Here is a 25,118-nt window from a genome sequence, read left to right as displayed (position 1 = left end):
GATGTTGCTGTGATAAAATACCATGACCAAAAGCAACTTAAGGAACTATGTTGGCCTCAGTTCCAGGGCGCTGGCTGCTCATAACGGCAAGGGAAGCATGGCTGCAAGAGCAGGAAGCCAAGAGACCACATCTCAGTCATACACAGGAAGCAGAGAAAACATGTAAAGGTGGGGCGAAGTTACAGACTCTTAAAGCCCACCACCAGTATGGTGATATTTTATTTGTACTGAAATGTGATTTTATTTGTATGCTAATAAATAAAGTTGCCTGGGAGTCAGAGCTAATAGCAAGCCATAGCAGAAGCCAGGCAGTGGTGGCACACGCCTTTAATCCGATCCCATGACAGGCAGATCTCTGTGTGTTCAAGGATACCACTAGCATGGAGACACATGCCTTTAATCTCAATATGAGCCATAGAGATCTGGAGATCTGTATAGACAGCCAATGATGAGGTCATGTGGTTGGGTTTACAACCAATGAGAAGGCAGAACAGGAAGTCAATAAAAAGACAGACACACAGGAAGTAGGTCTCTTTCTGAGAGGAAGGGTGGTAGCGACAGCGGGTGGTAAGAAGGCGGTTTTAGTCTCAACTCTTAGCAACAGCTCTGAACTCTTGGGCTTTTAACTCTGCATTTGGCTCTATGTTTCTTATTTAATAATACTGTTACATCTACACACCAGCATCTTAGGGTTTCTATTGATGTGAAGAGACTCAATGACCATAGTGTATGGAAAGGGGGCTCACTAAAGAAACCTACCTTGACCCTGGACCCCAGAACTAGGGAAAGATGGCTCAAATCAGGGCAGAAAGAAACACAGTTTGGCTCAGATCAGAGCTATCTCTGCCCCTGGCCAACTGACCTGTGAAACCAACCAATCACAGAGCACGAAAGTAGCACCCTGGCCCTGGAGCCCAAGACCAGGGGAAGAAACACAGCCTGGGTTTGGGACCTGAGCCAGAGAAAGGAACATTTTATCCCCAAACCCAGAACCAAGGAAACATGCCCTGGCTCTGAAACCAGTACCAAAGAAACACTCTTGGCCCCTAGAATCAGAGTCAGTGAAAGAAATGTGCCCTGGCCTTAGAATTATTGTCAAAACACCAAGAAAGGCCAGTGAAAGAAACACAGTTTGGCCCTGAAATCAGGGCCATCTCTGGCCCCAGCCCACAAAACTGACCAATCCCTGGGCAGGAAAAAAACTAGCCAATCCCTGGTTGACTCTGCCCCCAAGAGATCCTATATAAACCACCCTGCCTGGTCAGTTGTGAGCTGTTCTCTCCATCCTGGTAGAGACAGCCACTCTCCTGGACCCCTCCTTCCCAAATAAATCTCTTTCTCAAAAGAGTTTTAGGTGTGAAGATCTTCCTTCACTGGTGAACAGAAGATCCATGCTGAGACGTCCCTCAGTGGACAGAGCAAGGAAGAGCTGAAAAAGGAACACTTTTCTCTGGAGCCAGAGGAGATTTCTACATTTCTGCAGGGGTTTCCCTTTTGCAGAGTGAAGCAAAAGAAGCAACATCTTAGGCTGGAGAAGCAGAGCTCTGCTAGGAAGCCCCCGTAAGTGACGGCTGAGCAAAGCTCAGCTGTAACAGCTCTCCAGGAGAGGAGCAGGATTGCTATATCCTGTGGGGAGACCATCCCCCATCACACCAGGTATAGCCTGACTCCCGAACAATCAGGATACCCTTCTGAACTGTCCTAGCAGTTCCAGGCCTGACTCTCCCGAGCAGTCAGAATAACTTCCCCTCCAGGGCAGAACTGTACCCCCTAAGTGGCTCGAGGTATCCAGGACACCTTGGCCCTCCAGCTGTTAGAGCTGGCCTAAGCGGTTTGTGGCTCGCAGCATCTGGGTACCTTGTCCAGAAGCTGTTAGCTGTTCTAAGCAGCTACCTCGCCCTCTAGAGCTGCTGTCTCGTCACAACTCCATCCATCACCTGACTCCCCAAGAGGTCAGGATACCTCTCCCCCAGAGTTGCAAAACTCACACTTTGGTGCCAAAATCCAGGACCAAATCCACAGAGTTGCAACAAATTTACTTACACATAGCAACTTATAAAGGGAAAGAAAGAGAGGGAGAGAGAGAGACATATATAAATGAGGGGAGAGGGAGAGAGGGAGAGAGAGAGAGAGAACTTTGAAACATTTTTCATAGGGACCAAACATACTTCATGGATTGAGCTGACTTCAAGACAGGATCTTTCTATTTTAAATAACTAGTTCATTTTAACTTTCACAACTATGAAGAAAAGTAATAGTAATTTGCATCTTTGTATACCTATTAAACAGATATTTACCTGAGGTGTTCTTTCAGAAGTGAATATTTGGCTTGCTCTATAAGGTTATCTCTGTCCCGATGCTGTAATGTCTAATTTCTCAAGTTCATTACTATAAAAGTGTCCTCGGTATTGAAGTGAGCTTGATGGACAACCATGAGGACCACTATTCAGTCCCCAGCACCCGTACAGCAAGGGAGGCATCCTTTACCCAATGGTAACCCAGCCCAAAGGGGCACAAACAGGAGGGCTACTGGGGCTTTGGGGCCAGCATAGCCAAGAAATTGCAAGCCCTAGGTTCACGTTCACTCTCCAAAAGGAAGACCTAGAGTGTGCACCTGCACACACATGCGTATACACTCATACAGACATACACACTAATAAATCACTATGTTAACTCATCTTAAATGTACATGTTTCAACATAAAAAGTGTTCAGAACATGTCGCTTGCCTGAAAGACATGTATCTATTATGTACAATCCATAAAATAATATTTTAAATCTGTAAAAGTGTCCCCATGAGGCACAGATGTGATGCCCAAGTGGAAACCCCACACTCACGAGACAAACTTCCCGACTTCCACTTGAAGCACAGGGTCCCGCAGGTGCACTTCCAGAAGTAAATCTTCAGCCTGAGGCCCATCTCCAGTTTTCACAGAATGGGGATTAAAGATTCTCAAGTAGCCCATGAAGCTGCCCACGATGATTTTATCTGTAGACAGATTTTTAAAAGACAGAGTAACAAACAGACATTAGCAAATATCGTGGGGAATCAACTTTCTGAAGACTAAAGAAGTCAAATTAAGAAGTCAAAAGATCCTAACCTTGCTTCAAACACAAAGTCACTCGACCAACAGATGATGTGATTAAAGGGAACTTATGAGTAACACACACCTTCTCAAAAAACAGCTCTACATCATGAAAAGTCAAGGATACTAGTGAAAATGAGTGTGTTTTTCTTAAGCATCAATTGATATCCATCATAATTCAGCTCAATGACAGCAAGTCACTGTCTCAAAAGACTGATAAAGATTACAGACTTGTTTTATCATGGAATGTTAATTCTATAATTGATTATGACTGTTGAAGACACTCATTGGAATGCCCCAGTTAACAGTGAATGGTCTTGGGCTCAGTAGTTAAGGAAGGAATGTGTATAGGAATGTAAATGATGTCTTCCAAAAAGATATGTTCAAATCCTTGTTCCAGGTACCTGTGTATGTGATGCAGTTTGAAAAGTCTTTGCAGATATAACCAAGTTAAAATGAGGACACAACTGTCCTTTAGGGAAAAAGACATAGAGGAATCTAAATGCCAAATTAGGATGCAAGGCAGCCAAGTGAGCTGGCACAGGCATGTGATCCTAGCACTCAGAAGCTGCCTTAGTTACTTTTCTATCACCTATGACAAAGGCAACTTATCAAAGAAAATGTTTGATTTCGGGCTTTTGAGTTCAGAGCCATGACAAGGCACACATCGGCAGGTGTGGCAGCAGGCAGGTGGGCATGGCACTGGAGTATTAGCTAAAAGCTTTCTTACATCCCTTCCCAAAAGTAGGAAGCAAAGCGAGAGTGTGTGAACTGGGCTGGGATATGTCCATCTGACAATACTGGCAGAAACTGGAATGATAGATACATCTACAAACCAAAGAGTGTCTTGAATTATTGGAACTTAGAAGAAACAAATAAGGATCCTAGAGTCCCCAGAAAAACTAGAAGAAGGAGCTAAAGAGATGGTCCAGCAGTTAAAAGCACTGACTACTCTTGCATAAGGACCCGAGTTCAGTTCTCAGCACCCACATGGTGGCTCACAACCACCTGCAACTCCAGTTCCAGAGTATCCGATGCCCTCTTCTGGCCTGCAGTCATATATGCTGTATACATAATAAATAAATAAATCTTTTTTAAAAAAAGAAAGAAAGAAAGAAAGGAAGAAAGAAAGAAACAGAACAAATAAATAATCACAGATCATCTTCTGGGACCTGGTGCTCTGACCTAGATTGTTATCAGATGATGCAATAAAACGCTGATCAAAACCATGGACAGGAGGAAAGGGTTGGTTTGTCTTATAGGTTAGCCTATTATTGGCACAGGTCGGGGCAGGAACCTGAAAGCAGGAACTAGAAACAGAGACCATGGAGGAAAAGCACTGTCTGCTCCTAACTGCTGAGTCATCCTCCAGCCCCTGATGGAATTGTCCTAGGATTCTTCTCTAGGGGACTGTGATGGTTTGAATGAGAAGGACGCCCCAGAGGCGTCAGCAGGGAACGGCACCATTTGAATAAAGAGGTGTGGCCTTGTTGGAGGAAGTGTGTCACTGGAGGTGGACTTTGAGATTTCAGAAGCTCAAGGCAGGCCCTGTGTCTCTCTCTCTTCCTGCTGCCTGCAGATCCAGATGTAGAACTCTCAGATACTCTTGCAGCACCATGTCTACCTGGGTGCCACCATGCTTCCCGCCATGATGATGACGGACTACACCTCTGGACTGTAAGCCAGCCCCAGCTTGCTTGCTTTCATGAGAGTTGCCATGGCCGTGGTGTTTCTCCACAGCAGAACACTGACTAAGACTGGGACTAATGCTCACTTGCACAGATGCACTTGACAAAAGCAAACAGCCATGCTCTGCAAGTATCCTGAGCACTGAGTTTGCGTTCTACTAATTCTAGAGGGCCAGAAAGACAGTGTTACAGAGGACGGAGCTGGTAGAGCAGATGTCCTGAGAGGACTGGGAGAGGCAGGATCAGAATCGGGGACAAAAGGGTTCATCAAATTTAAACAAGCATGGGAACTTTTCTTTCTAATCTTCTTGTCTTTGTCACAATGGTGAAAAAAATCTCTAGGCTCTGCACTGTCCTCCTCTTTCTTACCTGTGCTTTTTATAGCAAGTTTCTTCAAGGAGCCATAGTCCCTGTCCCTCCCACTCTCTGTCACTCACACACTACATATCCAGAAGTGAATACACATCCACCCTCATCAAGAACACCAGTTAGCAGCTGGAGAGATGTACTGTTCTTGCAGAGGACCCCAGCTGGGTCCTCAGCATCCATGTCAAGTGCCTCACAAGTAACTATCTGAAAATCTCACTCCAGGGCACCTGACATCTGGACTCTGCAGGCTCCTGCACTCATGGGCATATAACCCACACACAAATTCAGGCAAATGCATGTAATTTATAAAAAGTAATAAAAATAAATATTTTTTAATGCAAAGAACACTAATGAATCTCTTGCTACTAAATAGAGTGAGAACCTTTCATTCCTCTTGTCATTAAAAACTCTGCCTCCTATAACTGGGTGTCAACATGTAGAAGATTGCAAATAGATCCATATCTATCACCATATATAAAGCTCAAGTCCAAGTGGATCAAAGAACTCAACATAAATGCAGTTACACTGAACTTGATAGAAGAGAAAGTAGGAAGGAACACATTGGCACAGAAGACCACTTCCTAAATCTAACACCAGTAGCACAGACACTGAGAGCAACAATTAATAAATAAAACCTATTGAAACTGAGAAGCTTTTGTAAGGCAAATAAGTTAATAAGCCTACAGAATGGGAAAAGATCTTCACCAACCCCACATCTGACAGAGGATTGATCTCCAAAATATATAAAGAACTCAAGAAACTAGACATCAAAATACCTAACAGTCCAATTTTAAAAAATGGGCTACAGAGCTAAACAGAGAATTCTCAACAGAAGAATCTCAAATGGCCAAAAGACATTTAAGGAATTGCTCAACATCCTTAATCATCAGGGAAATGCAAATCAAAACAACTCTGAGATACCACCTTACACCTGTCAGAATGGCTATGATCAAAAACACTGACAACAGCTTATGTTGGAGAGGATGTGGAGCAAAGGGAACACTCCTCCACTGTTGGTGGGAATGCAAACTTGTACAACCACTTTGGAAATCAGTATGGAGACTTCTCACAAAATTGGTAGTCAATCCACCTCAAGACCTAATGATACCACTCTTGAGCATATACCCAAGGAATGCTGATTCATACCATACAGATACATGCTCAACTACGTTCATAGCAGCATTATGCATAATAGCCAGAACCTGGAAACAACCTAGATGTCCCTCAACTGAAGAATGGATAAAGACAATGTGGTACATATACACATGGATTACTACTCAGCAGAGAAAAACAAAGACATCATGAAATTTGCAGGCAAATGGATGGAACTAAAAAAATATCATCCTGAGTGAGGTAACCCAGACTCAGAAGGACAAACATGGTATGTACTCATTCATAAGTGGATACTAGATGTAAAGCAAAGGATAACCAGACTGCAACCCACAACTCCAGGGAGGCTAGCTAAGGAGGGCCCTAGGAAGGATGCATGGATCACCCAGTAAAGGAGAAATAGATGAGATCTACATGAGCAACCTGGGAGTGGGGGGGGGGGTAGATAATGGAGGGCAAGTGATGGGGGATGAGAACATAGGGGAACAGGAAGTTTGAGCTGGAACAGGGACAGAATGGGAGATCAAGGAAAAAGATACCATCATAAATGAAGACATCATGTGAATAGGGAGAAACAGAGTGCTAGGGAAGTTCCCAGGAATCCACAAGAATGACCCCACTTTAGACTACTGGCAATAGTCAAGAGGGTGTCTGAACTGGCCTACTCTGGTGATCAGACGGCTGAATACCCTAACTGTCATCATAGAGCCCTCATCCAGTGACTGATGGAAGCAGATGCAGAGATCTATGGACGAGTGCCAGGCCGAGCTCCGAGAATCCAATCGATAAGAGAGAGGAAGGATTCTATGTGCAAGGGACATCAAGATCATGATGGAAAAATGCACAGAGACAGCCAGCCAAACTAGTAGAAATGCATGAACTGTGGACCAATGGCTGAGGAGCCCCCAGGCTACTGGATTAGGCCCTGTGGATAGGCAAGACAGTTGTTTAGCTTGAACTGGTTAGAGGACCCCCAGACAGTGGGATTGGGATCCGTCCCTGGTGCATGAGCCAGCTTTTTGGAGCTTAGTGCCTATGGTAGGACAGCTTTCGCAGCCTTGGTGCAGGGAGGAGGGGCTTAGACCTGCCTCAGCTGAATGTACCAGGCTCTGCTGACTCCCCATGGGAGACCTTGCCTCGGAAGAGGTGGTAAGGGGAGCTGGGTTGTAGGGTAAGGCTGGGAGACGGGAGGAGGGAGGAGAGGGGGCCTGTGGTTGGTAAAATGTAAAATGAATAGAAAATGTATTAAAAAATTCAAAAAAAAGAAAGAAAGTAAAAGGAAAGGAGTAATATTTATATCACCAGATTAATTTTCTTTCTTGGAAGCCAATGAAAATCGGAATTGCAAAGTAAGAGCTCGTGAAATATAAACTATTTAAACTTAGTACAAATTTCATACTGTAATAATATAGAACTAGACCATTTTTCTTCTTTTTTTTAATAGTTTTTCAAGACAACTATTTTTAAGACAAGGTTTTCTTTCTGTAGCCTTGACTGTCCTGGAACTCACTCTGTAGACCAGGTTGACCTTGAATTCACAAAGATCTGCCTGCCTGTACCTCCCGAGTACTAGGATTAAATGCATGTGCCACTACTACCCAGCTTGACCTAGGCCCTTCTTTTTTTTTTTTTTTTTTTTTTTGTGGAATTAAATCCCATTTTTATGCAAATCAAAAGAAAAGCAAACAAGAGTATCAAATATCAAACTACCAAAAGCCAGTGACATTACTCAGTATGTGTATTTCTCAACCCCTTAAACTTCGTTCTCAACACTGGGGAGTTGCTCCCTGCCAAGTTTTTAGAGACAGGGTTTCTCTGGCCGTCCTGGAACTCACTCTGTAGACCAGGCTAGCTGCCTCTGCCTCCATAGTGCTGGGATTAAAGTTATGCACTACCACCACTACCACTGCCTGGCCTTTTTTTTTAATTCCCCAGCAATTCTCATGACAGCTAGAGTTGGAAATCACTGCTCTAATAGAACATCTAATTAAGCAAAATCACGATTAATTCAAAAGCACAGCACAGGAAAATTGCAGGCACGTGGGGGATAGACTTAGAACCAACACACTCTGCTTTTGAACAGTCTTTATCTCTTCTAAGGCTCAAAGATTACTAACAGCATAATTTACACCATAATCCTACCAACTACTACAGCTAGGGGCAGTAGTCAGCAGTAGGGTGCTTGTTCATCATGCAGGAGACTCTGTTACTAAAACAAAGACCCCAGAAAACACAACCTGGACAGAACCTTGTCAACTATCATTTATCATCCATCGTTATAATACTATTTGTTGGTGAGGGAAGACTGAGATTTTTAGGCGTAAATAAGAAAGACACAGTCTCAGGGCACTGGAAGAGGGTGAGACCTTCTGGTGCTGGATTGTCCTGGTCCCATCCCGGAAAAAGCTAAGAGCAAAGGGTCACCTGTGGCAAGGGACTGAGCACTCAATTTCTAAGAGCCTTGCTCATTTGAGCTCACTGGTCTTCCCTCCCTTCCAATTTCAGATAACAGAAGACCAAATAAAGGGAGTGGGTCATGGAAAGTGTGGGCCCTTGTTTTTGACAGCAACAACTGTCCTTCACCATGGAGCCACTCCTGGATAAAATCATGAAGAGACCATTTCATTTTAGAGAGGTTCATGATATGTGTGCTATAGCAAAGGCTGGTTGTCGTGAAGTTTCACTTCAAACTTTCACTCATTGACAAATCAGACATCATTTTGGAATGTTTAACTTCTGCTAAAATGTAGATTTAACCCAATATAGTATGTACTTTAACATTTACTTGTAGGCCCTATATTAGAAGTTGAGGTTAAATTCATCACCAAAATGAGAATATTCTTACAGCTACTACTAAGGTAATGAGCTACGAAATTAATTCCCTAGTATTGCTTTGAAAATATACCCCTAGACATTAAAAGAAATCCCAATTCCATCCCAAGGCATTGTTTAACTTGGATTCTTCAGTCATCATCTACAGTTGGCTTAATGGTCACTCCTCTTCTTATCTGACCCCAACCAATTAAACGCCAATGTTTCTCAACTCTTCGGCTAAGGGCAATTTTTTCTCCCACTTCTGTGCACACAGGATTAGTCAAAACAATCTTGCCCAAATCAGCCTTGACGGCACTAACTCTTCCTCCCGTTGACAGGGATCCTATGTTGACCATAAGCACTTCATTATTAGACAGCTTTTGGACCTTTGCTGCTTTCTTGTCTCCTTCAGTTCAGATGCCCAGAAGACGTCTAAGCAGGAAATAGGAAATTTCCAGTTCTGTGAATATTTCAGGCAAAGCTCCAACTGCACCAAGCACTTGTCCCACCATTCTGTCAGCTCTGCACAAAGTGGGGTCAATCTTTGTGCCAATTCCAATGAGGCCACCTGGGGCAGCATACTGAAGATCATTATGTTCCGCAAAAAGTGATACAATTTTGGAAAAGATTGGTTTACACATGAGTTTTCCTTCACTATCTTTGGAAACAATACCAGGTCTCACTTCTATCTCCTGGCCTACCTTCAACACTCCTTTTAGAATACTACCACCAGCTACACCTCCCTTAAGGTCATCAACTTCACAGCCAGGTTTGTTGACATCAAATGACCTGATAACAATGAGACGGGGTTCTGAAGTAAAGTCTCTTGGGGGCACTGGTATTTTCTTCACTATGTACTCACAGACAACTTCAATATTATATTTCAGCTGAGCAGAAATTGGAATAATTGGTGCTCCTTCTGCTACTGTTCCTTGTACAAATGCAAGAATCTGCTCATATTGTTCCTTAGCCTGACTTTCTTTTACCAGATCAATTTTATTTTGTAAGATCAAAATATGCTTGAGTTTCATGATTTCTATGGCAGCCAGGTGTTCAGAAGTCTGAGGCTGAGGACATGATTCATTACCAGCTATCAACAGAAGAGCTGCGTCCATCACTGCTGCGCCGTTCAGCATCGTAGCCATCAAAATATCATGGCCAGGGCAGTCAACAAAGGAAACATGCCTGACTAGTTTGAAGTTCCCTTTGGTCCCTGGAATGTCTGTAGGAAACTCATCTGGTGTACTACTTCCACATGACCTGTAACATTCTGGTCTAGGACAACTTGGGTCATCAAGTTTATAAATCTTAGCATTAGCATATCCAAGCTTGATGGTAATATTTCTTTCTAGTTCATTTTTGAATCTGACGGTGTGAACTCCAGAAATAGCCTTTACCACAGTGGACTTCCCATGAGCTACATGACCAATTGTACCAATATTAATTGTAGCTTGTCTGCTGATAACTTCATGTGAAAGTGGTGTCAACTTGGTGACATCCAATGTGGCGAGATCCTGTCGGGAAAGATGTGGCTGCCCGAGAGTCACTCCAACCTCACCCCCAGCCATCTTGCTCAGAGCGACCTAGGCCCTTCTTAAAGACCACTTAAAACATGAATATTCGGAGAAGCAAGTAATGTAAGAACAGGACAGTAACTGTTTTTTGTAAAACAAAAAATGAAAGTAATGACTTAGCAATTGTTTCCCCTCACTAACAGAATTAGCATGATTTTATTACAGCATTAATGTTTCCAGATTCAATTAGAAAAGCACATCATAGCCAGGCAATGGTGGCAAACAACTTTAATCCCATCACTCAGGAGGCAGAAGCAGGCAGATCTCTGTGAGTCCAAGGCCAGCCTGGGCTACAGAGTGAGATCCAGGACAGGCAATTCTAAACAAAGAAACCCTGTCTCAAAAAACAAAAAAGAACATCATTTTCATTATAAATAATTTCTAAAATGAATTTTTTATTTTAAATATTTTACTAGTTCTTCCTTAAAAGATCCCACTTGGTAGCAAATCAAGTGCCACATGATTTGTCTATTAATTCCACCAAATTAATAGGACAGAATGAACAAAAGCCAGAATGATATCAACAATAAAGCAGAGGGAAGAACTCTGTCAGCTACCATCTACACACTACTTATAAGAAAACACCAGACATGGTGACACACGCTCATAATCGTAACCTCAGGAGGATCGGAGTGAGACTGGGGCCAGCCTGGACTACCTCAGGAAAGTTTATCTAGAAAAAGGTGGGGGGGGGAGGGAGCGGGAGGAGGCACATTCAAACCTAGGTTATAATTGAGACCTGCAGTCAGTCATGTTCTATTAAGTTCATATTCTCGTTTCTTTAACACTTTGCTCAGTGGGGAAATGCAGTCTACAGCCCAATATGAGAAACCCTCCTCGGCAAGTGGGAGGCCTGGTTCAGTCCCCAGCACTGGGGAGACAGAAGCACACCCGCAACCCCTTACCTTGCCCATCTCCACTGTTGTCGACGTCAGCCAGACACAAGCAGCCTTGATCAAACTCGTCCTTCTCACCCAGCACAGTAGACCACCAATCACGGGCCTTAAATAAGGACATGGTCTTTCACCCTAAAAATAAAACATTCATTTATAATAAAAATTCACTTTATAAAAAGGAAGAAGTCAAATCATCCCATTTCCAGACCACATGATTCTCTTTTTAAAAGACCCTACATAATTTACTAGAGAATTCTTAGATGTAAAAACACTTACTGTAAAACTATAAGATACAAAATCAATAGTTAAAAACAAGCAACAGCCTTCACATACACCAGAAAGAAATTAGAAAAACTAGACTGTTCATAAGAACTCCCAAAACTGTCAAGTACCCATGGGCCATAGAGATGACTATGTTAACAATACACACTGATCAGCTAGGCAGTGGTGACTCACGCCTTTCACTCCAGCACTTGGGAGGCAGAGGCAAAGGATCTCTGTGAGTTCGAGGCCAGCCTGGTCTACCGAGCAAGTTCTAGGACAGGCTCCAAAGCAACACAGAGGAACCCTGTCTCTGAAAAAAAAAAAAAAAAAAAAAAAAAAAAAAAAAAAAAAAAACGGAATGCATACTAATATTCCAGAGGACCTGAGTTTGATTTCCAGCACTCATATTAGATGGCTCATAACTGCCTGTAACTCCAGGTCCTGGGGATCTGGTGACCTCTTCTGGCCTCCAATGACACTGCACTCGGGTGCATAAACCCACATACAGGCATAAACACATAATTTAAAAATAATAGTAATAAGATAAATTACTTTAAGTATTAAGTACACCTAACCAACAAATTGAAACGTCAAGAGTTTGAAAAGGGAAATTAAAGATGCTAAGTGAGAGAAAGATTTATGATCTTGGATTAGCAGAATTGATATGACAAAAAAAAAATGGATATACCACCAAAAGTAATTTACAGATTTTATACAATATTTAACAAAATTCCAGTGTCTTATTGCACAGATCTAGAAAAAAACAATCTAAGTATGCATATAAAACACAAATAACCAAAGCAATGCTCAACAGTAAGAACACACTGGAGGTGTGACAAAACCCAGCCTCAAACTATACGACAGAGTCACAGTGACAACCACAGCCTGGTCCTGACACAGAAACAGGCAGGCAGACCTCTGGGACAGAAGAGAGGACCCAGACAGAAACCAACAAAGCTATGACCACCCGTTCACAAAGGAGGGAAACACGCAGTAGCAAAGAGCCCCTGGGCAACGAACGGTGCTGGCAAAACTGGGCATCCTCTTGTGTGTGTGTGGGGGGGGGGTAGATTAGATCCCTACCTTTCCTCTGCACAGAACCAACTCAAAATGTAGCAAAGGCCTTAACTGAAAACCTGGAATGCCGACTGTGCTGCAGGCGACCAGGGAGAATGTTCTTCCGGACCCTGGGATATCTCAGCGGGACTTTGGAGCACTCAGTTCTAAGTGGGATGTCTATCAAACCCTCCCCTCAGGGCTCGGGGATCCATGTGGAAGAGGAAGTGGGAAGACTGTGAGAGCCAGAGATGATGGCTGACTTCTGTGTTTTCTAGACACAGGCAGATGCATGAACTCACAGAGACTGCAGCATGCACAGGGCCTGCACAGGCTCAAGCCAGATGGGTCCCAGGACTCTTATCCCTCACCAAGACTCTATCTGCAAGTGATACCCTTTCGTAAAGGAAAAATCAGTTTTCTCCGGTGAACTCTCACTAGGTATATTAACCACGTCAGGCAGGCCTCATGCCCAGGAGCAGCTGACCAACACAAAACGAACTTGATGGCGTTTTTTTGTAGATGTTTTTGTCCCACTATGCTCTGCTTGGGCACTTTTTGTCTTACTGGCCTTTTGCTTGTTTATTTTTATTTCTATATTTATGTCTTTGTACGGATTTTTGAGTGCATGTTTCTTGCTTCTTTGTTTTATTTTTTAAAAAAAGAGAAAGAACATAAAGTTGGGTGGGTAGGAGGTAGAGAGGATCTGGGAGGGGCGGGGGATGGAAAAACATGACTAAAATATATTGTGTGAAAATTGTTTCAATGAAGAAACTAAACCATACATATCTATAATAATAAAACAAAACAGGATTTACAAAGGTACTGGGCAGAAAGACACCGGGTGGGCAAGAACGTTCTGAATGGAACACCCACAGCCAGGAACAGCCCCAGTATCAACAGACGGGACTACGTGAAACATAAAGTGTCTGCACAGCAAAGGCGGCTAACAGCAAACAGCCCACAGAGCAGGAGAAACCCTTCCACGTAGGCTTCAGACGGGGGCTAACATACAGAACTTACAAAGAACTGCCAAAATGAAATGCCAAGGAAATAAAACTGACAGTCAGCAAAGGCGCTAATGAGATGAACAGTCTACCAACATGTGATGTGTTGCATTACCTGGCTTGTTCAATGCCTTAAAGCTCCAGGGCACCCCACTTTCAACTGTCCATGGGCCAGAAGCACCCCAGCCTTGGCAAGCAGGGAGGACACAACAACCAACAGAAGGGGAATAGCAGGCCCAGTGCAGGGCACGTCTGTGAACACATCACACATGGGAAAATCACAACATCAACACCAGTGACAGTTTAGGGCTGAAATGACCGACGCCGGCAAGCACACGCTTCTGAACCTGTCCTGATGAAACACGATGTTGGCGGTGGTCTGGTCTTCTTATTGTCGTCATTATTATTGTTACTGCTGTTACTATGTATAAGGAACAAATTCTTTACAGTGAGTGGGATTGGCAACCCATGCTTATACCTTTTAAAAATCTAAGCAGGGCAGAAATCCAGACTACAAAGAAACTTTCTCTACAGTAAATCCAACAGTTTCTCTTATGAACTACTGGCTAAAAACCTGAAATTATTAACAAGACTAGAAAACCCACCCACACTACACTGGCTCAAACTGGAGATTCCCTAGAAGAGGAAGAGGATAAAAAGCAACCACTTTCTCCCAGCTGTGTGCAGGGCTCGGTTCTGCCTTTCTAGAGAGACTGCCACTCCGTGAGAGCTCTGCTGCTGTCATGTTATCACTCAGGTCTGACACACGTGGACACCAATTCCTCTGTCTGTGCACGTGTGTGATATGATGCTGGTCAGGCCAGAGAACTGTTATTACACCACGAGCATCACCTGGAGTGGGGGGGCGGGGGGAGGACAGGACGGGGATGGATTACTGTGATGACTGTAGTGTATATTATCAATTGAGGCCACCCAAACTCAGAGAGGAAAAAAAAAAAACACACATTCTCCCTCATGTGCCAACTCTGGTCTACAATGTATAGACACAGACACATAAATGGTTTTTACTGATCATTATAACTGTGGGTATCAAAACATTTAGAAAGGGTAATTTGGAATGATAGTAAAAACAGAAGAAAAAGGTTCACAGGCATCATCAAAGAAGATATCAACCTGTCTTTCTCATTTCAACTCTGTCATACTTTTTCTCTTTTGTGGTAGATGAGTGAATTAAAAATATAATTGATAGTGAAAGTGTAATACCCTAAGTGAAGATACAAGGCTTTGAAATGCCATCCTAGCTGTATATTCATGGATATACATAGGGGTTAAGTTTGAGCAGCTACTTTGGGGGAGTTGGTTTTTCGAGACAGGGTTTCTCTGTGTAGCCTTGGCTGTCCTGGAATTCACTCTGTAGGTCAGGCTGGCCTCAAACTCATAGGGCGGCCTGCCTCTGTCTCTCAAATGCTGGGATTAAAGGCGTGTGCTACCTTAATCTTACTGTGCAATTTTTTTATTTGTGAATTAGTTATAATCAAATGACTTTTAAAAATAAAGACCTTTAAAATAAAAACCTTCGGGTTTTGGTTGTTGTTTTTACAGACAGGGTTGGTATATCCAGGCTGGCCTTGAACTCCTGTTCTTGCACCTCCACATCTCGTGTGCTGGGATCACAGTCATCTGCCACCACACCCTGCTCAAATTAATTCTCTCTTAAAGCACAGCAAATTAAACTTGTGTAGCCCTGAGATTAACATTTGCAGTTAACTTTAACTCTTCATATTATGTACACAAGCAGGAAAACACACTTCCAAATGGCTACAAACATTAATCAGATATTCTGCAACATCATTAGGATTAGCCTGAGGAACTATATATTCATTTTAGACTAATCTATTTTCTGAGAACTGGAGGAAAAAATTACACAGAAATGGGGGGGGGGGCTTCTCTACAGGACAATTCCAAAATTGAAGAGTACTTCTTAGCACAAAAATCTTTAACGAAATACCTAACTTCCTTTCAGAGCTGGCTGCAATGTCCTCCGCACTGGATCTGCAGGTACCCAAGGAGCCCCTGCTTCCTCCAGAAAAGGCAAGGTGGAAACGGGAATTTACACAGAGAGAGACGGAGAGAGACAGAGACCAGGAAAACGGGTTTGTAGGTCCATACACCTACAGTGTGTCCTCAGACCATCACAGCCCCTGTACCATGATTTCCTACATAGAATGAGTACCTACAGTGTGTCCTCAGACAATCCCAGCCGCTGTACCATGATTTCCTACAGAGTGAGCATTCCCAGCTCTTCCTTAAGTTACTCATTGAATGCATATTGCACCTTTTCAATGGAAAGGCAGCATCACCTGCCTTGAGATTATGCATTCCCGTATTTTTTTTTAAGACAGTATCACACTATAGCCCTCGGTGGCCTCGTAACTCTCCCGCATCAGCCACCTAAGAACTGGGATTGCAGCACCATACCCGGCCTCTACATTTTTTCTAATGTAGATGTAACTTTCCGTCATGGTACAGGCTTAAATGGTACTTAGGAAATACACTTTCTCCGTAATTAATTAATCCACAAACACTCAATTCCAATGAGGTAACTATGGAGCCTTTGCTCACAGAATGCAGGGTCAGGCTCCTGTAACCTCTAGTCATCACACTTCTATCACTCATATAGCATCACTATGTGTTTCTATTTATAAAGATGACACTTGTTTAATACCAGTGGTTCTCAACCTGTGGGCCATGACCCCTTTGGCAAATCTTTTTCTCCAAAACTATTTACATTACGATTCACAATAGTAACAAAATTGCACTTATGAAGTACCAATGAAAATAACTTTACTGTTGGTGGTCACCACAACATAAAGAACTGGATTAGGAAGGATGAGAACCATTGTTTTATACTGTTGATTCATAACCACTGAACTCACGGTCAAGAGCACTGTAACTCCATAGCCTGAACAAAACATTTCTTTTTTTTTTTTTCTTTTTTTTTTCCAAGACAGGGTTTCTCTGTGGTGTTTGGTGCCTGTCCCGGATCTCACTCTGTAGACCAGGCTGACCTTGAACTCACAGAGATCCACCTGCCTCTGCCTCCCGAGTGCTGGGATTAAAGGCATGCGCTGCTGCTGCTGCTGCTGCCGCCGCCGCCGCCGCCGCCGCCGCCGCCGCCGCCGCCGCCGCCGCCGCCACCACCACCCGGCACAAAACGTTTCTTATCACATGTATTTTCTCACAACTGTCCTGCACTTAGGAACATTAGTCATACCTCAGCATTTGCTTCTTTGTTGTTGTTTTATTTTGGTTTTTGAGACATGATCTCATCATGTAGCCCAGGCTGGCTTTGAACATTCAATCCTTCTTCCTCAACCTCCTGAGTCCTGCGAGTGTAAGCATGCACCACCACTACACTGCTTCCACATGAAACGGGGAATGCAGAGCTGGAAAGATGGTCCAGCAGGGCTTGCCACCAAGCCTGATGACCTAAGGTTGACCCCAGAAACTCAGGACAGAGGTAAAGAAGAGACATGTGCACTGACCTGCATACACACGATAAACGAATAAGAAATCATAAATAAATAAATATGTAAAATGTGGCAGCAAACAGACCACAAAAAGATGCCTGCTTCCAGCTTAAGACCTGCAGACGGCAGAGTGGCTTTGCCATGCCCTGGGATCCTGCAGATTAACGTCCTCACTGCTCTCCCGGCGGTCACAGATGACTACCCAAGCACTGAGGACATGATTGTGAGATTACAACTAACATCCAGCAGGTAGAAAATTCCCAAATACGGAATCTGGAAATAACAAAGACCAACTGTCCTTTTTTTAAACACACAGAACAACCTGTTTCTTGGAAGTAGGCCTTCTGCATGGGTTAATCATAGAAACCAAGGCCACTTTCTTCCATACAAAATAAACCAAGAAACTGTCTGAGAATGCTAGAAACCTCACACACTGGAGACAGACTGTGTGAGTCTGGATGCCCAACACAAACTAACCAGAAGCAATGTGATAATCACCCTGTCGACCCAACTGGGTTTGGAACTGCCTAGGAGATCCATTGTGGGCAAGTCTCCCCATTGTGGACAAGTCTCCCCATTGTGGACAAGTCTCCCCACTGTGGGCAAGTCTCCCCACTGTGGACAAGTCTCCCCATTGTGGGCAAGTCTCCCCATTGTGGGCAAGTCTCCCCATTGTGGGCAAGTCTCCCCATTGTGGGCAAGTCTCCGAGGGTGTCTCCAGAAAGTTTTAGCTGAAGAGGGAAGACACCTTCAGCCCAGGGGGAAAGGGTCATCCTTGATCACGACAGGAAGCCAAGGCAGGAACTCAGGGCAGGAACCTGGAGGCAGGAGCTGAAGCAGAGACCACAGTGGAATGCTGCTCCCTGGCTTGCCTCCCCTGGCTTGGTCAACTACTTTTCTTACACAGCCCAGGCCCACTTGCCTAGGGATGGCACTGCCTACCGTGGGCTGGGCCTTCCTACATCAATTAACAGCTGAGACAATGCTCCCAGACCAATCCATCGGGGCAGTTCCTCAGCTGAGGCTCCCTCTTTCCAGGTGACTCTAGCTGTGTTGACAATAAAGTGACCCGCACAGTGGGTAACACCATTCCACAAGATGGAGTCACAGATTGGGTAAAAATGGACGCGGGGAGATGTCAGCTAAACACCAGCACTCATGTCTCTCTCTGTTTCCTAACAGTAAATACCATGTGATCAGCCACCTCACTTCCCCTGCCATGACGAACTCTGTCCATTCAAACAATGAACCAAAGAAACGCTTCCTCGCTTAAACTGAGTGGTCAGGTACTCTGTCATCACAATGAGAAAAGTAACTGCTACCCCTGCTATGGTTCAGTCCCTTCAACTACGAAATAAAGTCAGTATGGTTATGTGAAACCATTAGTCATGAGTAGTATACATACTTTTCAGAAACTCCCACATGTGTTGGAACTCATATATTTATTCAGTCCCCTCCTTTTTGAGGCAAGGTCTTGCCTTACTATGTACTGGAGGCTGGCCTTGAACTTCTAATCTTTCATTGCTCGCTTCCCAGTGTTGGGATTACGGGCATGCGCCGCCATGTCCAGTGTTAGGCAGTGCTGGGGTTGAGGCCAGGGCTCCTGCATGCTAGGCCAGTATTCTACCCGCTGAGCTGCACACCCTGCCGTCTGGCTGCGTCTTCAGTTGTCAGATAGTGTAACCTTTGCCTCAACTCGGTGGCCATAGCCAGGATGGCTTTAGGTTCCTGTGTCTGTCAAGACAGTCTGGGGTTGGGATGTGAGCTGAGCCGAACACCTGACATGATGCTCAGCAGTCCAGCACCTTGTGCAGCGGACCTCAGTCAGGCTCACTTGTCTTCGGTGTGTGTACGTGTGCGTGCGCGTGTGTGCGTGCGTGCGTGCGTGCGTGCGTGTGTGCGTGTGTGTGTGATTTGAGTGGCTACCACCAGACCTCGAGTTGTCAAGCAGAAGTTGCTAATACAGAAACCTGGCACTAGAAGCCAACTGGTTGTTTGGGAACTCAGCTCCTGGCCCTGGGTCTGGGCACAAGCTGTTGGCAGTACTTCCACGGTCAAGGTACAGTGCCACAGCCCTGGAACTGGTGCCAGACACAAGCGAGGCTGCTCAGGAGCCCAGGGGCAGGAGTCAGAACTGGGAATGAGCTGCTGGGACTGCCTCCCAGGTCCCTTGGACCTCTCCTCATCTGTCAAGTGTGGTGCTCCACCCCCTCCTCCCACCCCATCACAGCTTTGCCTCTTGGCACCCATCACGACAGTCCACCTGCCAGGTGAGGTACCCTACCTCTGCTCCAGGCAGAAATGGTTCACCAAGGCATGTAACAGGGCCTAAGAGCAGGGCTAACTGCCAGATGACCAAACTTAAGCTTGGTAGTAAGTACTCAAAAAAATGTTCTAAACACTTTTATTAGAGTTTCACTGGATTCTTACTTGAATGAAGTAATGGTATTTAATAAACTACAAAATTTTTTATTACATATGCCAGGCACACAGAAAAAATTGTAATGTTATATGCTTGGCTTACCAGAAAGAAGATATCCCCCCTCATACATCAGCTCTCAACTCTTGTCTGTTTGTTAGGGGCTCATGTAGCCCAGGCTGGACGCAAACCTGTTATATAGTCCATGCCAGCCTTGAAATCCTGAGCTTCCACCTCCTGAGTGCTGGAATTACAGGTGTACACCACCGTGCCCAGCTAAGGTGTATCTCTTCTCAGCCCAGAACAGCAAAATAAGCAAATCCTTTCTTGAGAAATGTGGTAAAGAGGAAGAATTCACCAGACCCTGGATTAGGGCACGTGATGAAATCAAAAGAAAGCCAGGGGTTAAGCCGTCTAGTTCAGAAGTGGGAGATGTGCCTAGAAAGGTGTGGCCACAAGCAGGATATCCCAGTTAAAGGCAGCTTGGTCCAAGGGCGGTTTGTGGGAGGTTGTGGGCTCTTTGTAAGGTGCTCAGTCAGAGGTCATCAGGTCATCAGGGAAAACCCTAAACGGGGCTGTGTGCCTTGGCTCCTTCTCCCTTTGCTTCCTAGCCCTGACATGAACACTTTTGCTCTGCCATGTATCCTCACAGTGACATGGACCTCACCACAAATCCAAAGCAACGGGTGACCATGGGCTGGAACCTCCAAACCTAGGAGCCCAGTCAACTGTTTCTTTGTGAATTAATGATCTCGATATATTGTTAGAGCATCTGAAGGCCGACTAAGACAGCAACTACATCAAATGTGGCTGCTTTACCGGGGGAGGGGGGGGGGCACGCCTTTAATCCCAGCACACTCCCAGAACTCTGTGAGTTAGGGCCAGCCTGGTCTACAAAGCAAGTTCCAGGACATCCAGGGCTACACAGGGAAACCCTGTCTCAAAAGAAAAAAACAAAAAACAAAAAGGGAAGGAAGAGGGGGAGAAGAAAAAAAGGAGGAGGAGGGAACTGAAGCAAGGAATCAAAGAATGAGTGGTTCTCTGCCACATTCTGCATCAGGGAGTCGAAAAGAAGGGGGGAGGGGGGGCTGCTCAGTGGAAGGAAGACTAAGAGAGAAAGAAGAACTGCTCAACACCCCAAGAAAGTCTCTTCACCTCGTTCAAGCAGAAGAAAAAAATCTCATGAGACCTGCCCAGAAAACACACTAAACCTCCCCAAATAATGGGAGGAGAGGATCTCTTCTGTTGTGCCATTGAATCATATAAAAAAAAAATCTAAGTATTTAGATAAGTGACAAGAGGCATGGCTAGAGTCTGAATATAAAAACATATATCAATGAAAATACCTGTTGTGTGAAAATGCCCTTGAAAACTCTTAACAGAGTGGTAACATGGTAGTATATACCTGCAGTAACAGCATCGGGGAAGTTGAGGCAGGAGGATTGTAAGCTTGGGGTCAACTTGAGCTATTAAAGAAAAAGAAAGAAAACCATGAGAACAGGGTTTTGTAGCTCACTACAGTAAAGAAAAGCAAACCAACAAAACCACAGTAAGCTGGACATTGTAGCGGGTTACTTGAGCACACTGAGTGAAAGGCACCTTCTGATTGGTTCAATAAAGAGCTGAATGGCCAACAGCTAGGCAGGAGAGGATAGGTGGGACTTCCAGGCAGAGATAGGAACTCTGGAAAGAAGAGAGGCGGGAATTGCCATTGGCAGAACATAGATTAATATAAACATGTTAATTTAAGTTATAACAACTAGTTGGGAACAAGCCTAAGCTAAAGCTAAGCTTTCATAATTAATAAGAAGTCTCCATGTCATTATTCGGGAGCTGGCAGTCCAAAGAAAAACTGGCTACAAGACATAGTGACATAAGCCTTTAATCCCAGAACCTGAGAGGTAGAGGCAGACTGACCTCTGTGAGTTCAAGGCCAACCTGGACCACAGAATAAGTTACAGGCCAGCCAGAGTTACATAGTGAAACCCTGTCTCAAAAACAAAACAAAACAAAAAAAAAAAAACCACAAACAAAAAACAAAACATGCACTAACAAAACTACCTCGGCTGCGAAGACAGCTCAGTGGGTAAAGCACCTGTCATACAAGCGTGAGGACCTGAGTTCAAACCCCCAGAGCGCACTCAAAACCAGATGTGGTAGTTCACATCTATAATCTCAGCACTCCTCCACCAAGACAGCAAGGGGGGATGGGTATAAAGAAGACAATTCCCAGAGGCCCACAGGTCCGCTAGCCTGGCACATGTAGTAAGGGACAAAGTAGAAACCCTGCCTCAGACAAGGCAGAAGGTGAGGACACACAGCATACACACGCGCATGCACGCACACACTTCTTAAACAACAGAGAAAACTAACTCCCAACATCATCTATAAATACTAATTTCCCACAGATTTCTAACAAAAGCATCTAAGATCCATCTCTACCGACAAGATAGACCACAGCTGAATGCTTCCTTGTTTCTCTGATTTAGCAACTTTTCATTAGTCACCCACAACTCTGTTATTCCCCAACAGTCACCTTCTCAGAACTCACTTAATGTCTTTAGAAATGCAGGTTCTTGCCCCCTTCAACAACACCCCCAGGTCCCTGAGCCGGCCATACAGTATCAGATGCTCTGACTCACTGTACAGTTTGAGGATTCCACACCCAGGAAGCCTAGGGTCAGCCCTTTTGGATTTCAGGCTTTGGAATATTTGCAAATACCTAATGAGATATCTTAGAGAAAAGCCAACTTTAAACATTAAATTCATTTATATTCCATATGCATCTTATACACACGTCCTGGGTGTAACTATACACAATGGGTTTAGGGTATCTGAGTCTTAACTATGACCTGTCAGAGGAGGTAGGTGTGGGATGTCCCACACGTGGCATCACATCAGGGCTCTAAAGTTTCAGATTCTGAAGCTCTCTGAGCTCTGAGGAACACATGCTCAGCCCGTGTATGTTGGCCTAAGTGAGCATTTCTTTCATCACAGCCCCGCCTTACCCTTCTTTCTCTTAGGACCGCTAGTTGTCATTCCAAGGCTTGGGAGGAAATCATCTTCTCCACATCAAAGAGCTTAAACAGCCAGAGTATCCATTAATCAGCTAGTCCTCGAATTCTGTTTTTGTCTTGTCTTGTTTTCGAAGCAAAGTTGGAATTTAATAAGAGATCTGAATATAGGTTTTAAGCACTAGAGTTGAGAAAGAAAAGCATTCAGGAAAAAGACAAACCACCCAAGAATGTGGTGAGGTGCCTCGTCCCATCATGCTGTAGGAGAGTCGCAGAGAAGCCATCTGATTTCATTTAATCTCATATCTAATGGCGGAGCCCCCTGTGTGTGCAGTGCCTGGGCGCCAGACCCTTGTTTCAGCACGCGCTAATGCTGTGCAATTCCTATCTGGGGAACTGAAACAAGCGTGTATCAATACGGGAGTTTTATCACTTTTGCTTTTTATGTTTGGTTTTTGTTTTTTGAGACAGGGCCTCCCTATGTTACCTGAGCTGGCCTGGAACTCGCTATGTAAGTCAGGCTGGCTGTGAATTCAGAACGTTCTTGCCTCAATCTTCCCAAGGCTGGGATTCCAAGAATGCTCCACACACCCACATGCCTGGTTTTTCTTTTTCTTTTTTTTTTGGTTTTTCGAGACAGGGTTTCTCTGTGTAGCTTTGCGCCTTTCCTGGAGCTCACTTGGTAGCCCAGGCTGGCCTCGAACTCACAGAGATCCGCCTGGCTCTGCCTCCCGAGTGCTGGGATTAAAGGCGTGCGCCACCAACGCCCGGCTGCCTGGTTTTTCTTTTTAACAGGTATTTTATTACATTTGGGGCAGGCACGTGCCATGGCACACATGTGGAGGTCAGAGGACAACTCATGGGAGTTGGTTCCCTCTTTCTACCACGGGGTCCCCGGGGAACTCAGGTCACCACTTAGCAGCAAGTGCCCCTCCCTATCTGCTGAGCCATCTCGACAGCCATCACTGGCTTTTCTTTAAGCAAAAGGTGAAAACCAAAAGTAAAGTTTTCAATGACTATTCTGTCCTCTCATTGAGAAGAGAACTAAGAACTAGTATCTATTTATTGTTTACTGACTTTCAGGCCACGCTCAAACATTTTGCAAGAACTCTATTTTAATTAGGCTGTAGAGAAAGCTCAGTAGGGAAAGGCACCTGCCACCAAGCCTAACAACCTGAGTTCAATCGCTGGGACCCACATGGTAGAAAGAGAAAACCAACTGTACAGACTTGTCCTCTGACCTCTACACACGGTGTGGCACCAATGCAACACACACATAAATTAATTAATTAATTGATTTTAAAAGAAATTTCTTTTACGCTACAAAGTAACTGGTAGATATGATTATTTGGGTATCCCGAACACAAAGAAGGTAAGAAACCTAGGCAAGTGATCAGTTATATTTAAGTTTCACTTATGAGACGGGCAGTTTTAACACCTCAGTGAACCGACTAACATCAATGACCACAATAAACGCAGACTGCAGTGGGAGCATGCTGACAGTCTGAAGCAAGCTCTGAAATTAGGAAGTTGACCTAAACCTGCTATTGTTCATATCTGGAACTTTCTCCAAACAATGTTTCTGTCATTAAATTTTGGAAAATATCAACCAGGTCATGAGTCCAGAACAACGGCGGAGTCATGTAAAATTAAACAAACATTGATTTGAAAGCAATATGACAAGGGCTTGTACTGGAATTTTCAGTTGCCATGAAAGGCATGGGAGCGGTGGTCAGACAGACCTGTGTTCACTTCCTGACGCTATGTTCCAACCATACAACAGTAAGCCCCTACCCTCTAGTATAGTGGTTCTCAACCTTCCTAATGCTGCGACCCTTTAATCCAGTTCCTCATGTTGTGGGACCCCCAACCATAGCATTATTTGTGTTACTATTTCATAACTGTAATTTCGCTCCTGTTCCGGATTGTAATGTAAATATCTGATATGCAGGATATCTGATATGTGACCCCTGTGAAAGGGTCACTCAACACCCCAAAAGGGTTGCAACCTACAGGTTGAGAACCACTGCTGTAGTGTCAACCGATCTCGGTGGTGGGAAGATAAAATGGCGTAAGATGTGCACTTCCTTAGCCAATACTCAACCCATTATAATAATCGAGTAACAGTGATAGGAGGAACAGTTGTAGGGTGGTGGCAGTGGTGGCGACAGCAGAGTCCTCTGAACACAGCAAAATTTCAACTGGGACATCCAAAGGGTGTATCAGAAACTCTGTGTGTGTGTGTGTGTATGTGTGTGTGTGTGTGTGTGTGTGTGTGTGTGTGTGTGTGTGTGTGTGTACACGCACGTACTCGAGTGAGCAAAAATCTGT

The 25,118-nt window shown here is 44.4% G+C and overlaps 1 protein-coding gene and 1 pseudogene across 4 annotated transcripts in view; both read right to left on the bottom strand.

The window, feature by feature from the left end:
- The window catches only part of Bbs9 (Bardet-Biedl syndrome 9), a 425,345-nt gene that overhangs the window by 398,277 nt on the left and 1,950 nt on the right, over positions 1–25,118 (bottom strand). For all 3 annotated transcript variants that reach the window (XM_006991684.4, XM_016009926.3, XM_016009929.3), the window contains 2 exons: positions 11,546–11,668; positions 2,838–2,988 (listed from right to left, as the gene is read on the bottom strand). In XM_006991684.4, coding sequence (XP_006991746.1) covers positions 2,838–2,988; positions 11,546–11,657 — 263 coding nt within the window. In that variant the 5' untranslated portion in view covers positions 11,658–11,668. The remainder of the gene's footprint in view (positions 1–2,837; positions 2,989–11,545; positions 11,669–25,118) is intronic.
- LOC121830768 (eukaryotic translation initiation factor 2 subunit 3, X-linked pseudogene) lies at positions 8,323–10,639 on the bottom strand (annotated as a pseudogene). Its single transcript, XR_013052653.1, has one exon. The product of XR_013052653.1 is annotated as a eukaryotic translation initiation factor 2 subunit 3, X-linked pseudogene (transcript).

The sequence above is a fragment of the Peromyscus maniculatus genome, chromosome 7 (genome assembly GCF_049852395.1).
Source record: "Peromyscus maniculatus bairdii isolate BWxNUB_F1_BW_parent chromosome 7, HU_Pman_BW_mat_3.1, whole genome shotgun sequence".
Taxonomy (NCBI): domain Eukaryota; kingdom Metazoa; phylum Chordata; class Mammalia; order Rodentia; family Cricetidae; genus Peromyscus; species Peromyscus maniculatus.
Note: the sequence above shows the minus strand (reverse complement) of the source record. Positions and strands in the feature narration are given on the sequence as shown.